The sequence below is a fragment of the Ursus maritimus genome, unplaced genomic scaffold (genome assembly GCF_017311325.1).
Source record: "Ursus maritimus isolate PB19 unplaced genomic scaffold, ASM1731132v1 scaffold_8, whole genome shotgun sequence".
NCBI classification, from domain to species: domain Eukaryota; kingdom Metazoa; phylum Chordata; class Mammalia; order Carnivora; family Ursidae; genus Ursus; species Ursus maritimus.
The window spans coordinates 19,708,713-19,728,134 of NW_024426996.1; the positions used below are offsets into that span (position 1 = coordinate 19,708,713).

A 19,422-nucleotide genomic window follows, 5' to 3' on the forward strand; every position below is an offset into this window, starting at 1 on the left:
TATAAATTAAAGAAAATTTTTTGTAGTATTTCATTTTATATTTCTTAAAATCGTGCATTAAACGTGGACAACGTTTAGTCAGATTATTGGTTTTATAATAAAAAAAATACTAGAGTATAGGCATGATGTTTTCGTCGATGGGTGATTTCATATCTATTATATGTGTAGTTTGTTTCCATTTTAAAAAAGCAATCTGCTTAAAGAGTAGTAAGTTCAATTGTGATAAATTTCTACTTTGCATTTGTGCACCAAAATAAACCATACCTTAAAAATGTTGTCAGTATCCTTTAAAAGAAAAGAAGCATGCTTAATTATAAGACACAAGCTTTCTGTGAACTCTTTTTGCTCTTCCTGTGAAAGACATACTTTTAAGCTTTAGCTGTACCTTTTTTATTGGCATATTTCTGGATATAAACACTTGCATTTTATAGAACTCCATAGAAATGTTTGCCCAAGAAAATATATAAACTACGTAAATTCTCTTAAATTTTCTCTGATTCATGTCCAACATTCAGTATTTGGGCAGAGAATTAAGTGCCATTTTCAATGATCAATTTCCCAAATTAAATTCCGTATACCGCATGGCCAGCTTTTTAAAACATCTACATCAGAAAGTATCTATTCTAAAGGGCTGTCTATTCACTGGAATGGTTACCTTCAGGATAGCAAACTCAAAGAGCATTAGGCTGAGTAATAAGAATATTTTTGACAACGGGACTCGACGTGCATAACTGTTACACGATTCATCTCCTTCGGGTCTCCATGTTTTTCTGCTAAGTGGGTTGCTCCCCGTGGATCTATACAGTGGGGATAGCAGAGGGTCATACAAGAGGTATTTTAAAGCACTCTGGTTTCATAGTGTGTGCTTGATGGACAGAATAAAATGTATTCCTCCAGCTGTTCAAGAATGAGGGCAGGGGGGGTAGATAAAAGGAGAAATGAAGGCAAGGCAGAATCAGATCCAATAAATGCTGCAAACTTAGTCGACCTATGTCTCGAATCTTTTTCCTTATCCCCAATTTATAATTCCATTAAAAAATCCTTATATTTTCTCCTTAGTCCCAAGCCATTCCAGCCCAGCCACCAAAGGGGTAGGATTCCACATACTGTCATGAATTTACACACACGCACACATGCATGCACACACATACACATACACACACACACACACACACACACACAGATCTATGCTGAGCCTTTGGTGCCATTGAAGAGACGTTAAGCATTTTAAGATGAAGAACTAAACTTACATTATCTGAGGTATGGTAAAAGAATAATAAAAATTAAAAGTGCAATGAACAAGAAAAATGAAAAAAATCCGCATGTTACAAATGGGCTATAAACACATTTATATTCATAAACTGCATTCAAATGGTTATGTCATATTAATTAAAATAATAAAAGTAAGAAAATATGCTCAATGCAGAGGTACCTTTTTTAAAAACAAAAAACAAAAAACAAAAGTTAATAAAATACTTTATCTGCATCAAAATATTCTTTGGAAACCAAAAATAAAAATGTATCGTGTATGTTCTTTCAGGTTGATCTGTAAAATTCAGAAAAATACATAGTCGTGCTGTTTAACTTTCTGAAAATACCAAGTATGCACTAAGCATAAAGCAAAAGGCTTTCCATCTTCCAGAACTGAAGCCGTGTGCTCCCCATATTGGACAAAGAATTCCAGTTCAGTTCCTATCAGAAAACAGCTTTGTTTCAGTAGCACTGAAACCCGTGACCTGACTTCAAGACAGTGTGGTAGAGGTGGAGCTGGGTCCAAAAGTTCTTCTTTTTCCGAGTGTAAAGACACCCCTGGAAGCCCCTGAGGGGAAGGCATGGTTTCTCCCAAGGCCAAGATGGAGATTATCCAAAGCGAAACTTGAGTCTGTATTTCACGGTGTTGGGACTCTTCCGAGGGGCGGACACGGGAACCTTTGGCTTGACTGGACTGGGTGGCTTTTTCTTCTCAGGAACAGTAACTGTGAAAGAAAGTTCTGGCTGCTCTACCTGCTTGAATCTTGGCAGAAAGTGGGTGGAGATGTGCTGGGGTTTGACCCGGGGGCTGCAGCCCCGCTTGGCCTTCCCTCTCTTATTGAGGGCCACGTACCACTCCCGGCCCGCTGGCTCAGTTCTGTGTATTGCTGAGGCATAGGTATTATAGCTGTTTTCTTGAAATCGCTCCCTGAACTTGCAATCATCTGTAAATTTGGCCTGGGGGAGAAAAGAAGAAGAAATTTAAGTAGTAATAATATTTTCAGCATGCAATAAAATGAGGTCCTTATACTGTACAGAAAAACCAAGAATTCCGTTGACAGAAGCCTTCCTCCCCCATTCTCTTTTGTAAAGACACCTTTGCTTCTTTTAAAAGGTTGCTTTAAACTACTATTTTCTTTCTATCTTCCTACTTTATTCATCTTCGTAATGCTGATTTCGGTTTACTATGCACTTAGCGAAATAATATCAATGTATATAAAAAGGATAACAGGAACTCTTAATATATTGAAATTCTGTTATGGTTTTTAAATTACTTTGAGATTGGCAGTAAAAAAGTTAACTTTTAATATTTTAAGATTTTTCTCCCCTCTTAAGCCATCAAGAAAATAAATAGAACTGAATTACTAAGGAACAATTGCCTGGTAAAACATGAATTCATGTTCAGAGAAATGGGGTCATATTATTCCTTTGAAACAAGAATACATTTTTCAATGTTATCAGTGTGATTCATGGTGCTGAGAGAGGGGTAGCATATGGCCCTATTAATATTGCATGTGTTAGAGTTCTTTAGGAAAAAATACATCTTCACACAGTGATACAGGAGAGAATATTTGATGCCAAGAAGAAAAAATTACTTTTGGAGTCACTAGCAATACTTCATCCAGACTCTCTCTCTCTCTCCCTCTGCAGACACAGACACACACCGACACACACCAACACACACCGACACACACACACACACACACACACACACACACACACACAATGTCTACCCTTGAAATGTTCCCAGAATAGTGGAAAAAGGAGACAAGTAAATGTCCATCGCAGTGCAGCTTGATACGGGGACTTAGGACAGTGTTATGCAGAGGGTACAATGTTAGCATAGAGGAAGCGAATCTAAGAGGATGGGGGTGGCTGGGCAGAGGGCAGGGACGTCTTCCTAGAAAAGGTGACATTTGAGCTAGTCTTCAAGTACAACAAGATATTAGTAAGGCAGATGACATGAGAAAGGGTTCTCAGAGCGGGAAGTGTGTCCCCAGGTCAGCATGACACTACCGTAGGGAGTAACTTCCATATAGGATGTGTGGCAGAAGGAAGAAGACATAAGGCTGACAAAGTCGGCCGGGAGGAGCCCTGAAGATGCTTAGTGTGCCATGCTTGTATCGCTGGTGATTTTCTGTTCACTGTGTACTTAGTGAAATAATATCAATGTTCATAAAAATAACAGGAACTCAATATATTTAAGTTCTGTTACTGCTTTTAAGTTACTTTGAAATTTCCAGTTAAAGAATTAACTTTTAACAGAACATTTTGTTAAGGAATTAAAGGAAAATGTATGAGGGAAGAGCACGAGCATAGAGTCAGACCTGCGATCAAATACCAATCCTGCCAATCGAGGTCTTAGCTTTAGGCTCCTTGCCCACAACCCTTATCCATAGGGCTATTGTAAATACCAAAATATTTTTTCTAGGGGAAAGATGGACAGCTTTCCTCAAATGCAAAAGATGCCAAAAGTCCCAAAGAATAAGAATTCCTATCCTAGACCAGACCACCACATTTCACAATATCGGGGAGCACCATTATCTAGAATTCGTATTTTTGCAAATACTAAATATGTTGATGTCTATAGAGAAAAGCACTAAATATTTATGCGATATCCTTTTCATATCAGACCAAGAGGTACTATACTGGAAATAAGAGTTCTCTTTTTTTTTTTCTTGCTTTTTCTAATAATGCCAAGCTGTTCTCTGCACAACACTGCCATCTGAAAGTTGGAACACTGCTAGGCAATGTTCTACGTAGGTCTACTGTTGATGGCCACATGAATTTTTTGACTTGTGCAAAGTGCTGACAATACTGTTCAATCAATAAAGCTCTTTATTTGAAGGCTATGAGGTTATATATCTTGAACTTCCGCAAGTCTACTGGTGATTCCCCGGATTTGATCTCTAGCAGCTGGAAATAGGTGTTCTAAAGAACCACCACCTATGGCATTCCTTCATCCTGTCACCCCCCACCAGCCTATGTCTAGGCCAAGGGCACTGTGCTGACATCAGTATAGAGGAGTATACATTTACTGTTCCTATTTTTTAGTAAGAAGACTTTCTTACAAGTCAAACATAGATTTTTTTTTTTATAGTTGCTGGCTTTTAAAAGGACTTAAGTGCTCTCCCATTTCATTAGATAATCCTAAAGTTTTATTTTAAAATAAAAGCGATAGCCATCTGTAATGTTTTCTGCTACATAAAAGGATAAGCATTTTAGAAAGGTAGATGGGGCTTCATCAATGAGAATAGCAGGTATATTTACCCCGCCTCATATTTTTTTCTTTAAATGTACTTGAAAAACATTTTAAAATATATATACATTATACCTTGACCTGACTTCTACTCCTGTTTGGCAAAAATCCATTTTCCTGAAAAAGGATAGCAGTGATTGTGTTATTCAATTGTGACAGGTTTTTTAAGTGTACCACATTATTTAACCTTTTCTTTACTCACACACACACACACACACACACACACACCATGGTGAATCTAAACCTATAGCAATTCCATCTTAGAGTCTTCATATGGGTGAAAGCCCACCACTCCACCTGCTAAAATTATTCCATCTAAAACCTTTCTCTTTTCCTCCTTCAGATTCATGTTCTTAAGCTCTTTCTTAAGAGGAAAGAAGGCTGTTGGGGCTCTAGATTTTTCGGGGGTCACCTAACTGTCACCTGAGGCTGAGGTGCCCAGAACCTGAGGCCCCACACACCACGTGAAGCCCGGCAGCCTTTCCAGCTCCCACAATAGACAACATCGGGCGCATTCAGGGTGGTATGGCCGTAGACACAGCTCCCACATTAGAATAGGAGCAAAGGCAGTCAGACTGTTTGGGCTTTCTTAATTGACTTCTAAATTAATGTTTTGTCTGAAAAATTCTTCCAGCTGTGATGATGGAACAGAACCATTTGAAACAAACCTTTCAGTGAATTTTTTCATCAGGAGATCTAGTTTCTTCTTGAGGGAATGACTGCTCCTGTCACTATTCCTGGCCCTGTTCAGACAAGATGGTGACCCTAAGCAATGAATTTCTGTCCCTAATATCACGCCTGAACTGTTTTTATAGCAGACAGTCAGTAAGCAATACAGGTCTTAGCTACAGGTATTTAAATACATATACATTTACCATTACACAGTTTCACATGGTAAATTTTCTAGGCTACTTTTAATTTTTAAAATCTCCTTTGAATTATAAGAAGTACTTTGGCAAAACATATACTTTTTAAATAAGAGAACTACATTATTTTCCTAGAAAAAGTGAAGTTGCCGTAAAGACTTTTTCTACAGTTAAGGTGTAAAGTAGAGAGGTGAATGAAATTTCAAATAAGCTACTGAACTCAGGACACCCATCACCGCATCATGCTAGCACCATCGGGCATTATAAGACCAAACACTAAAATGTTCCTAAAAGAACCCGTATCTTTGCTTCAAATTCACTTTTTACAAGTCTATTCAACAGATGCTTATTGACTACGTATCACATGTCGGGCGCTGTGCTAGTTGCCACTTTTACAATGAGAAACAATACAGACATGGTCCTGTCCATGCTCTTTGTTGAGTACATTGTATGTTTTTCTCCCTAACTTCTCCTTGATCTTGCAAGTGTAAAAACAAGTTACATTCAACAAATCATAATTGCAAAATTAAAATGAAATGTTCAACTAATTTTTGTGCAATTTAATATAGTTCTAATGTAATTTAATATAGTCCTAATGGACAAAACAAATGAAATTTAAACAAATGAAACTATTTTTTCCTTGGATAGCCTAATTCTTCAGAAGAAGGGAAAGAGTGTAATTAGGGAAAACAAGAAATTTTGGATTAGAAGGACGCTGTGCCTTGATTCTACTCATCTTTTCCCACAGAGAGAACACACAATGGATGTTTAGAAAAAGGTCAAATTCAGTTCAAAGAAAGTAAAACTTTGATTAACTGGGATATTTTAGAAAAGACTAATTCTGCTTAATTGAAATCTGAGGGTCAAGGAAGCCAAACAGAAAATTCCTTCTGAAACATTATTTTTTAAAAGCTTTCTAAAACCTCTTAACGTAGTTTTGTTCCTTCGCAAATATCCTGTTGTATGATGCTTAAGGATCTTGCAGTGAAAGAGCTGAGGCCACGCAAACAAGCACCAATTCTCACTTCGTGCAACAACAGAAGGACATATGCAGTATATGGAAGGGGGATGGAGAAAGGAGTGAATTTGGACCAATAGCAGTATAATCCTTGTAGTTTGTGGGATATTTAATTTTAGTTCTTTATTTCACTTTGTTTTCTTTTTTTTTTTAAGGTTTTTCTTTTCTTTTGTTTTTAAGATTTTATTTATTTATTTGACAGAGAGAGAGACAGCCAGCGAGAGAGGGAACACAGGCAGGGGGAGTGGGAGAGGAAGAAGCAGGCTCCCAGCGTAGGAGCCTGATGTGGGGCTCGATCCCAGGACTCTGGGATCACGCCCTGAGCCGAAGGCAGAGGCTTAACGACTGAGCCACCCAGGCACCCCTCACTTTGTTTTCTTTAATTTGCCTCCCTCTTTTGAAAAACCTTGTGAAGAAATAATTAACCAAATATAAATAATTAGAATGTTATTGTGGGCTGTAATATTATTAAATAATTAAAATATTATTACAGACTGTAATAAAAACAATTATAAACCAAATTGTACTTTAAGCAAAGTTCCCTTACTGCATGCATCCCTGCTTCTGGTCCCCCTACCTCCTTTTAGTGCTTCTCGGGTCCCATTCCTATTCCCACATATGGGGCTGCCCTGGCCAGGTGCCCTTAGCCTGTTTTGTGTGGTTGTGCTGAATGTTCCCTGACCAAAGGCACCACCATTGGTGGTGATTAAAGGTTAAAAGGCAGACCCTGTTCCAATTGCTTCCATGCGGAGTACCCAGTGCAGGGTGGCATGCACCCAAAGGGTTGCCTTTTACTCTTGACTACAAAGGTTTCTTGTAGGTCAGCTGCAGCCATACTGTGCTATCTCCAGGGCATAGCCTACTTCCTGCTTGGCACTGAACATCTGTCCTTTCTGTATCTCGGTTCTTCATCCTGAGTGACCAAGGGAATATACAAGTTGGGTGTGATAATAAACCAACCTGAGGTAATGTAATGAAGGTTACTGACCACGGGGTTTCTCCCCCTCCAAACTTTACGAATTGACTTAAAATTACTCCGCGAGCCAGTTCAAAATGCAGATTCCCCAGGCCCTATCTCTAGAGGTTGTGTTTTAGTAAATCTAGGGTGAGACTCTGGAATTGCACCATTAACCAGCATCCCGTGTGATCTGCAGGTGAGGTAAGAGTTTTCTCTCTGATGCCCTTAATAACTCAAAAAGCTGGGCTGTCGAGGGCTCCTATGTGCCAGGGACTTTACATCTCTTATTTCATCCTCACAACAATCCCGTGACGAGCAGGGTGCTATTATCTAATTCTCCAGTCAGAGAAGTAAAGAAAACAACTCCCTAAAGCCCCACGTTTACAAAGTGCCAGGGCAGGCACCTGTGACTTCAAGCTCCGATCTTCTGACTCCTAGATTCCAGCTCCTTCACACCACACAAACCCCAGGGCATCTCCTAGACTGCCATCTAATCCTACCTGTCTTGAAGTTGCTCCGTGTTAAAATACTGATGAAAAACAACGCCATTCCCCAAACCGTTGGAGAAATAGAACACCGTCTCTCGCTTTTGGCTGAAATGGATCTCTGAAGCTACAAGTCAACCCAGATTTCCTCAATAAAAGAGGCTCTCTAGGTAGATTCACATAGTGTGAAGTTAAGAGAAAACTGGCATTTACTGCAAAGGCAGCGTCCTGAGCCCATTTTTTGAGCCTTAATTACTGGACATTTGGTTTTACTATGTAAATTGAAAGCCCTTAGAGGGCAAGGGCAGTTCTTCTATTCAAGCGCCTTTATAGAGCTCATGGTCTTGACTGGGAGAGTGGAGTGCTTAATAGGTTATTTTTTTATGATGATGGTAACTATTGCTCAAGCCTCCATTTCCCCTTTCAGTAAACATGCCGAGCTCTTGGGGCTGCTGACTCCTCCTCACACTGCCCCCAGCGCAGGAAGTCCAGTCCAGACTCCCATCCTGGGCAAGCCAGCTGGCACCCTCCGAAACCAGGAAAGGAAGACGTTCTAGTCCTTGCTTAGGGCTGATCAAGCACACATTCCATGCCTATTTCGTAAACTCTGCAATTAGCTTTCCTTCCAAACATGATCCCCTAAAACCCTGAGAAACAAAAATAATTCTACCACATGCTTCTCTCTGGACCTTTAAAATAAGCTAAAATGTTTCTTCCCCAATAGGCAATGCGCTAGCATGCGTACTTTATGAAAAGCCTGAAAAAAACATGATAGCCATCTTTTCCAGGATTTCCGTTTTCTTTAGGGAAAAAACAAGATGCAACAGGGCTCTAAAAGAATTATGAGATTATGATCACAAGAAATCCTTGTCTCTTAAGAGCTTGAGCCTGAGAATTTTGCTCTCAAATTCGGTTCTTGGAAAAAAGGAAAACTCTGGAGATAAGGGGCTCCTGGGGGCACAAAAAATTTGGACCTAAAGAGAAAAAGGTCAAGGATAAATAGGATTTGGGGCTGGTCTACATATCTGAGGGGTCACAGCTGCCTGACCCCCAAATCAGAAAGTCTTCTATGAGAGGAGACAGGATCATCACACAGCTGCCTGACAACAAATTAAGGAAGATCTTTTTTAAGTTAAATGCTGAATCCTGGGCGCCTGCGTGGCTCAGTTGGTTAAGTGTCTGCCTTCAGCTCAGGTCATGATCCCAGGGTCCTGGGATGGAGTCCCACACCTGGCTTCCTGCTCAGCATGGAGTCTGCTTCTCCCTCTACCCCTCCCCCCTGCTCGTGCACTTGCACATTCTGTCTCTTGCAAATAAACAAACTAAAAAAAAAATCTTCAAAAAATAAATGCTGAATACTTTCCAGGCACTATTCTAAGTCTTTTATATGTATTATCTCATTTAAACTGCTCAAGTATCACAATAGATTGTTACTTTAGTTTTCCTCTTTTTACAGCTGATAAAACCAAGGAAGAGAAAGATTAGGTAAAATGACTAGGTTTAATTTAACTAGAATGATACAATCTAACTGTGTTGGTAACCACCACACTCAAGGTCTCTCACTCCTACATCTGGACCCACTTCAGATAAACCAGAATGGTTCTCTATGGGGATTTCGATAGACATAACAAACCTGAGGAATGAGCAGGAACAGAGTGAGGAAGGAACAGGAACAGACAAGCAGGCAGAGAGACAGACAGAAAGGGAAGCGAGCTCATTTCCACAGGTACCTCAGCCTGGAATGAGTTGAGGAGAGTAGAGGTCACAGCGAAGACTCTGACTAACCCTCACGGCTCTTTGGGAGGCAGACACCTACTCCCACTCTCAATGATTCCCAGCATATCTTGAGAAGGAGAAGAGCGGACACCCTCATCCTTGTAAAGAATGCTGAAAAAACCTGTGTGGTAGGAATCTGGCTGCACTGTTTATTTGGAGTGTACTGGTAGAGATTATAAGGAGAGCTGCATGTAGGTTGCGACGAGTATGCAGGTTGAATAAGTGCAGGAAGAAGTGCCTGCAGAGATCATTGACGTTCAAACAAAATTTCTCTTACAGAATTAACAAACTTAGCGCGAGAAAACCATCAGCACAAATGTCGCCTAAGTGTAACCCATTCTGGGCTCTTATTTCTGCCTGCCATCTTTGTGTCTGCTGATAATGAAGCATTTTCTAAATGAAAAATTTCAGCGAACAAAACAGAGCTCTCTTCTGCTTTGAAAGTTCATCTGGAGAGGCATTCCCTATGCAACACATCATCACATCGAAGGACCAACCTGTGTAAAACTCTGTGATAAGATCTGTGGTGAACACATGCCCTCTGCTTCTCTAGACTTTAAAGTCAAGTGCTAGAGACACAGAAATAGATGGGGGAAAAAGAGTCCAAACAGAGCTTGGGTAAGGGGGTGCACAGCACAAACAAACTATTGTAAGATGCACCACAATATTTATTCTTTAACATGTAATATGAAAATATTATTAAACTATGCAATTATTAATTCCTATAAAACAGTAGGTGAAAACAATGTAATTGGTTCCAAACAAAACTTAGCATCTTCCTCCAACTAGCTTTTACCTACGAAGCATTACAGCATTTACAGAAAAAGAATTTTAAAAGGATGGTTCTGGTTCAATTACTTGTTAACTGTGTTAACTTAGGAAATGATTTAACATCTCTAATACTCTTTCTTCATCTAATCATGTAATGAGATAATGTGAGTAAAAGAGTTTTTAAAGAACTATGCAAATACATTGGCTGTGCCTAGCAACTAATTTTTAATATTCTAATTGTTACTGTACAACTAAGTTGAAAATCTACAATTATCCATGAATATTTCTCAACACAGTATGGGAATTACTTTCCCCAGAATTATATGAATGCTTTACATTTTTGGTTCATATTTACTTTATAGAAAAAACCCTGAAAGTGCTCTATTAACTTAAATTTTTTTCCAGTTTTGTTGAGATATAATGTATATATACCATTTGTAAGTTTAAAATGTACACGATATATAAATATAAATATATATATATAGCAAAATGATTATGAAGTACTCTTTAAATGTCTCTGCCCAGTTATTAATTAAAAGGAGCTCATGAATTACACATTTAATCCTAAAGATATAAAGGTTTTTAGTCTTTTTAGTGACAATGCAATTTTGTGAAAATCAAAACTAAATCAAATAATTATATCTAAAGTTACAAGAACAATTTTTCAATGTGTTTAACTAGAAAAACACAAGAAAGAAACCATCTGGGCATAAAACTGATAATTGCTAGGATTAATACTTTTCCTAAATTCAACTTCCTTAAAAATCAATCACTTAATTTAATTAGGTTTCCATCTAGAGAAAAAGTGCTAATAAAAGCTCAGAGAAGAGAAAGTGGGCTTGGACAATTGGTTTAAAAAGAATCCACATAATCGTAGGGCTTAAGTTTTTATCTACAATTCAGCTCAAAGTCATTAGAATGACTTTTATATCAAAGAGCTTCAGTGAGTGACAAGAGCAAGACTTGCTTTGTACTGTTTAAAAGTCATTATTCCATGAAATAACTTTAGCCTGCCAAGATGAGAAAGAATAACAGATGCTGTTTTTACATTATCTGCATGATTTCAGCCAGCCATCCTTAGACATTTGGGTCAAATTTCTGGAAATTTGTTCCTTGCATTTGACAGGGGAATCATGTAGCCTCACCTCTCGGTGTGACCTCTCTAATTGGCATCCATTTGTAATACTTTGAGTTGCGTGGCAATTATCCTTAAGCTGGCCCAAGTTTAGTCTATTTTTTCCATGTACTAGAGCATAAATCAGAACGATTTAAAGGTTAAGGTGCTCACCCCAAACAAACCAATATGAGAAAGTTTCTTTACATGCACTGCACTTTATTATGATGCTTAGATTCTGAAAGTGTTTCAATTTTTTACAAACTTAAAGTAGACTGGGGAAAAAGCTATTGTGCTCAGATGTGTTTGATCATTGTCTTCTATTCTGCATGTGGATTTTTAAAAATCAAATATTATTTTTTTGATAAAATGGCAGGTCCTACTTGTGCACAGTGATGCAAAACTTTGCCCCTTAAAATAAATAATCAAAGAGCAATTACTTTATGAAAACTGTATTATAGCCTGCTAGATTACAATAACCACTCAAAAGGTGAAGTAGGTAAATCTTTTCATAATTCTTGTAATCGATGATTAAAGAGCTTAGCAAAGGTTTTGCATTTATCTCAATCAACTGAGATTTCAGTATCTATTATATTTAGATTACTGTATAATAATAGATAGTATTTATTGAGCACTTACTATGTATCTAATGCTGCTTTAAAAGTTTTAAATGTATTATCTCATTTAATCCTCAAATAAGTATAGAGATAGCTTGAATTCTGCTACCCCCTCCAAGAGGTATTAACAAGTCACCTTTAGAAAAAGGAAAATTGAAATTCTTACACATTGAAACAAGTGATACTCTCAATGAATTTTTTCAAGATCTGTAAGCAAAAATCATAAATAGGAAGTTTCAATTGATTACCATCCTAATTAAAAGTTCCTATATACTTCAAAAACCAGAAAAGTGGTATTTCTTCAATTCATTTAGTAAAAATTAAAGAAAATAAGTACTAATATTAAATAATAATTTCTTTGTAAAAATGATATAATGTGACAAATCTTAGTATGCTGCAGAAAAAGCATACATCACTTTTAGGTGCTGGGCATACAAGCTTGACATATTTTATTATCTTTAAAATGTTTCAATGCTTCCCAAGTAGTGAACATTTTCAGAAAAAAACCATAGAAATCTATAATTTGTAAATTTATTAAAAACATAGAAGTAACTAGAAGAAATTTTTGAGCGCAAAATTAGTCTTTGTAATTTAAGAAGTATTGTTTTTGATGCAACAAAAATACAACATGAGAGTCCTCAAATGGATAAATTAAATTTCTCTGAGAAAGATCAAAATCTTCTCATTATTGGTTTCTCTCCATACTTACTGATGTGAAAATACGTTATATTACTTAGACCTAATTTTTGACATCACGAATAGCTTGTAAAGTTGAATAAGAACCTGATCTACTAAATATGCGCACACAAGCACCATAAATTGGACATTTTAACTGTCACATAGTGTTATCATTTCCATAGTATTTTCCCTCAGACCAATTTTAAGAAATGAATAATAGCAATCACTTTGAGAGTGTTATTTTCTAATACATTCATCCTTAAAATTTTTGTGGACTCTATATTATCTTTTCAAGTAAATAAAATATATAAATAATTACTTACAAAAACATCTTGGTTAAATGTACATATAATTTAAAAAAAAAAAAACAACGATTATGTCCTCTGAACAAATTCTTCATCTACCAGTGTGGAAAATCACTTCATTCCATTCTACAAATGTAAAATCTCCGTAACACCTTTAACAAATATAAAGTGGTTCTACTTACACTTGCATGGAGTTTTCCTTTTTTTGACATCGCTAAAAATTTGTTGCTGAAAACTCCTCGTATTCCTACAATCCCCTGAGACACAGCAAATATTTCCAAAATACCTAGGATGACAGAAATCCCAAAATAAAACACAGACTCCTCTATATATCATTGTGAAGAATTAAATTTCTACATAGATTCTTTTCATTCTTTATAGCTGTTATTTTTTTAAAAAAAACAGTATTTAACATCCTTATTTTTCATGACATTCATTATGTTAAAAAAGAAAAGCCTAGCACGGAAGCATTAACTTAAAATAACAAATTTTAAGATTCAAAAATTTAGTTCTGGTTCATTAGTAATTCTTTTTCTTTTTCTTATAAATAAATCACTTTTAGTAAATAATGTTTAACAATAGAAGCTTCTCAAGTTGCAAAGGAATTGAAAAGAATTTCTTTAAATGTTTTTCAAAATAATTCTCATCCATTGTTTTCTATCAGAGATAATACACTGCTTTTAATATTAAATCTCATAAAGTCTGGCTCAAGACTAGTATAAACCATTGAAAGCCAGAGACAAATTCTACTTATTTACATGAAATAAATCCCTCTTCTCAAATTATGCTAACTATACAAGTACAAATCAATATATCATATTCAATCATTCAGTGAGTAGTTCATTTAGAGACTACACATAAAAAGATGTTGAAAGCATTATAAATAATTTGGGATTATTGGCTCAATGAGTGTTCAATGCATTATGGTTTGAGACAGCTTGCATTTTAAATGGCTTTTCTGGCCAAAAAATATTTAATGAGCTATTTTATTACATTCCTGTTTATATTTAGTATTTCATAGTTTGCATTATCAAGTCAATGTGCCTCTGTCTCCTATAATAATTTGAAAGTCCACATCAACTATGTCAAGAGAATCACATACCACAGTTCATAGAGTATTTTAAGAAGATGAAATTCATAGTCTATATATAATTGGGATGCTTGCCTGTTTATCATAAACTCATATATAATGTTATATGAACATGAGAAAAGTGTAGTGCTTTTAGTTAATTGCCTACATCAAATTGCCAAAAAATAGTTGGGGGAGGACAAAATAATATAGTTCACTAGAGCTAGAAAAGGACCTATCCTAGGAAGAAAGGAAGAAAAGAAGAAAGGATGGGGAAGGGAGGAAAATCTCAACCTTTCAATCTATATTATTCTGACTATACATACTAATTAGGATATCTCAACAGAATTCTGCTGAATAGAGAAATTCACCAGAAAATTTTAAAAATAGTAACCTCCCCCTGCAGTATTTGAAGTACATATAAAATTATTCAATTTCCCAAAAAGGCAATACTATGGATACACATATGTATATAATATATAAATACATATATATGAATATATTAAGCACTTTTTTGCACAATGTGAGCTAATACCTAAAATTGTAGCAAATACTGCTGCTTATTTATTCAACTTGATTTCTTAAAAACACTTGATCAGAAAGTTCATGGGGGGGGGAAGGGGGAGCAGAAGAACTGCTGTCTTTGTTATATTTGTTATAAGCATAGTTAGTCCCAAGTAAATAAAGCCCATCTCCAGGAAACTGCTGCTACCCCTTTACTAGTGGATGTTTCTTGAAAACAAAACAAAAAAACCCCAAAAAACTATTTGAAAGGAACTACTTTTGCTTTTAGGAAGAAACTCCTAAAGAAACTGTCGTCTCATAAATTATTTTCTTCAAAATGTTTTCAAAATGCTCTTTTCCATAGATTTTGCTGTACAAATTATTTGACTGTGATGCACACTCAAGGGTTTAGGCGCATTACCATTTCGTCTAATCATGACAAAGCACACAGAATGCTTTGCAAAGTTACAGACAATGCACGACGGAATATGCTGTGATAACGTTGTTAATAAAGCGGTAAGAGAACATGATACAAAGTTATATTTCCATCACAATTACAGAATGACACTAAAAACAGCCTTAATGATTTTAGATATTAGGAAGATGGGGAAGTGATTGTGAATGTTGCATAAATGTGTTAAAAAACGAGACAGAAACATGAGAAATTGTCTCTGTGTGGAATGAGAGAAACAAAAGAGACAATGTGGGTTGGTAGAAAAGGAGAGTTCGTTGTATGTTTTCTCCCAATTTACTCATGCTTCTACAATGTTAGTGTTTTCATTCCATTCTTTGGAAAATTACTTGGTTTTGTAAATGCAAACCTGTGTGTTAGTGAAAAAAAATACATGGTAGCATAAAAGAAAAAATTCTTATTAAATATCTCTATTTACAGGTTAACATTTGAGAGGTCAAGACAAAGTCTCTATAAATACTTGTTTAATGGGAGCACTGTTTTGCCTTTGCAAACTATAGCTTCTGACAAGTAATGTATTCTATTTTTAGAAAAACCCATTTTGAGTCACTTGTTTCCTAACACACTGTGTGCGCATTCTGGGTATAATGCTATGTAAAATTTGCATCATAACAAATTAGATTGGGAAGATGAAATAACATATGTTAAGGGTTATTATTTTATTATATACTGCTTGGTTTCTTTTCTTGCAAGTTCCAGTGTAAAAATGATATATTGCCTGGGAATAATGGATTTTATAATTTTTTAAAAAATTATATTTAGTTGAAAGCTTAAAAATGTACTTGCACATATTTTATTCTATTTAAAATTATGAAGACTGCAGGAAAGATAAAGATGAGATCAGATGAAATAATTACTTCTTCACATAGGCAACTTTGGTATGATCTTCTAAATCGTAATGTAATTATGTTGTAATATTGAGAACAGTATTAAGATCATAATTTCCAGCGTAATTTCAACAGTAATTTCACAATGTCTTTTTTACTAGAACGTTGGAGCAGATTCCAAGAGATCACACAATTATTGATTTTACTATGCCAAATCTCGGCAATGCACTAAAGAATTCTATAGAATATTTTAAACCCACATGCATTAAATCACACATACATAAATCCCAGAAAACATTTCTCTAAATTTTTCTCAATTTCAGTGATTTCCTGACTCTTATTTGAGGCAGTAATAATAAATTTTATGAGAATTTACAATTCGCATAATGGATGCCAAGATGGTATCCCTAAGCAAAACTGTGGAAGGCCAAGGGTATTTCACAGATCAGATAGTCAATGAACGTCTGCTAAACTGGATTGTTTACTTTGACCTTCTCACAACCTCTCTTTCCTTTTTCAGGACACCCCGTGTGCACACATGTATGGATACACGTTTTACTCTCCTGCAATTTTGGCCTTCTGCTTGGGGAGTCAGGCAGGGTAATTATTTCCTATTAGTGTGCTGGTGACAATGTGTTATCTTTCCTAGGGTGTTAACATGTAAGAGGATCAAAAGAAAAAAGCAGTGCTTAACAGAAAAAAACTATTTTCTCTTGGTGGAATTTCGGGGTTGACATCTAGATTGAAGGAGGCAAGAATTTATACACACATTGTTTAATCCACCTACTTACAAGCATAGGCATGCATTACAAAGTAAGTTTATTTCAGTAAGAAAATATATGTCTAGATTTTTTTACCTTAGTCCTTTCCAGATTTTTTAATACAGCAGGACTCTATTAATGATGGCTGATAAAATCATGTAGACTTTTCCCTTTTCTCTTTTCTTAGTGAATGACATAATAGACAGATATCCCATGTATTCAGAAGCTTTCAACAGCTCATCTGAAAATCCTCAAAGAAAAATAATTTAAAACTAAAGTTTCTCTACTTGCGTTCACACAGCAACAGATACGCTGCATCATTATCAAATTGGAATCTTGAAATACCCAGTTTAGCAGTTTTCAGGGATGACATTAGTAACAGAAATCTTCCATTTGCGTTTTCCTACTCAGTAGATACAGATTCTGATTTAGCTAGGCTTGGGGGACTATCTAAAAGGCTGACTCTACATGACTCCAAAATTGATAATGAATTTAGATTTTTAAAAATTAGTAAAATTGTGGGTTCGGTTTAGTCAGAATATATGATTGGAACTTTCATATTTTATGTGAACACTTTGGCTTTGTGCAGCCATAGCCTTCAACTTCTGCTCCTTGAACTGATAATTACTTGACTGCCTATTCTTCAATGGCCCAATGTAAGTCAACAGAAGCACTGAAACTAAACTTGAAAGCGTATAAATTAAAGCAAAACCTTTGTTTCTATTCAATAGTTGGATTTTATCATCTGTCTTGTCTTGTCCATCTTTCTTCATCCTTCCCTAGTATTTCTTCGTAACAAGAGTGTATCTGCAATGAGCTTATTTTTTCTGTCTCCAAAACTTGGGATGACTACTGTATAAGAGAAGCTAAGAACATATTAAGGGGTATGCCTTAACTAAATAAATTGTGTTTCAAAATCTATGGCCAGAGTGTACTTCTGATGGTGAAACCAGAAAATATTCACAGTTGGCAGAAATGTTAATATCAAATGATAGTTGTGAAATATACATATATATATATATGTATGTATGTATATATGCATCTGAGTTTAAAAGAACCTATTAGAGGGCAGTTTGATGGCAAAGTTTTGCCTCTTTTCTGAAGTAGCATGCAGCAACCAAAGAAACGTAAGTTTTCTATCACTGCTAACTCAAGACAGTAAAATGAGATGATAAGGTCAAACTGTGGTGTATCCTCTACGGTCCTCTTTGGTCCCAGCTCTCAGTGTCTCTTATGAGACTTAAACATCAAATGTTTCTTTATGTACTCTAACCAACAGTCCATGACCAATGCTTTAGTTTATGTACGTGTCAGGAAACCATCAAGTGCTGCTTTCAAAGAGGTACATGACCACCCAACAATTAGCTGGCTTCTGTTTCTCTTTCACAGCTCTTTAGGGCAGAGGCTTACTTTAAATTTCCAAATTACATACTTTCCCACTAAACATGACATGTTTCATAAACTCTTCATCCAGCAGTGGTAGCAAAATCATAGTTAGTAGTATTGGACACTCCAGACATCACAAAGCAGAAAATCACTATGATTTAAACATTTAAGTTACAGTTTTCCTGGTGAGAAAAAAATCTATGGAAGGCAAAAACAAACTAAAAAATCCCCCAACTCCCAAAAGTAATCAAAATATCAAGCTTAATGGTGTAGATAGCCTATTATGGGTTCATAAATGTATGAATGAATGAATGAGTGAGTGACTGAATGATGGCAAGCCATATGAAAGATACAGACTAACCTCTGAAAGGCTATTCTAAACTGTAATTAATTGGGCTAAGTGTTAAATTAAGGAAGTTTTATTTTGGCACTCTTTAGTAAACATCCCTGTTCTTTTTTAGGTATCTTTCAAAGTGGACTTGAAATAAATTGTACCTTAGAAATAGCAGATATTGGTCAATGCCTCCTTTACATGAGTGTATTCTTTGTTCATCTGGTCTCATCTTTCCTTCCTATGCTTTTCTACAACTTTCCCTCTGACAAGGCCTAAGCTGCAAAAATCTTTGTCTTTTCCAAGAGAAGAGGGTGAATATATAGGGAATGAGTCTGGTTTTCGGAGATCCCTAGTACACCCAAACCCACCCTAGATACGTTCTTTTATCCCCACTGAGATCCAACCAGCAGCCTGTTGCACGCTAACTTTGGGTCCTCCCTTGGGAACACAGAAGTTATCTTGTGTTGCTGCTGTTTTCCTGGATAAACTACAAGAACAGAACAGAAAACGTTTTCCTGTAAAAGAAAGGTGGAAAGATCACTAGAAGTGGGACTTGAGCTCTGTCTGGTATCTGGTGGAGCAAAGAGTTGGGTGGGGGAAAGGAGCAAGACAAATGGAAATACTGAAGTAAATGTGACTCTCGCTGTCTCTGAAATCTCGGAAAAATCCCCTTCACCCTAACGGACCTTGCCTTTTATCACCAAAGACGGTGAGTTTTTGGTAAGGGTGAAATGAACCTTAAAACATAGAAACAGGCTCCTCCACGGAGCGCGTGGGAGGCCCCGGGGCTCGCAAGGGTACACTCGAAAAGCCCTCTGTCCGGTTCAGGGCTCCAGGCCACCTCAACACGTGTAACACTGCCAGCTGGAGCAGCACAGCTTGCAAGACAAGTCTGGGGCAGGGGCGGGCGTGGACCCGCTGCTCTTCCGGCGCGAACCGCCAGGTCTTTCACACCCAGCCTCCTGAACCCC

General features: G+C 36.6%; 1 protein-coding gene across 1 annotated transcript in view; it reads right to left on the reverse strand.

The window, feature by feature from the left end:
• Positions 1-1,530: 1,530 nt before the first annotated feature.
• The window catches only part of FGF5 (fibroblast growth factor 5), a 19,798-nt gene continuing 1,906 nt past the window's right edge, over positions 1,531-19,422 (reverse strand). Inside the window, exons 2-3 of the mRNA XM_008693273.1 lie at positions 13,281-13,384; positions 1,531-2,208 (exon numbers count right to left, since the gene is read on the reverse strand). Of these exons, the coding sequence (XP_008691495.1) occupies positions 1,861-2,208; positions 13,281-13,384 (452 nt within the window). The 3' untranslated portion in view covers positions 1,531-1,860. The remainder of the gene's footprint in view (positions 2,209-13,280; positions 13,385-19,422) is intronic.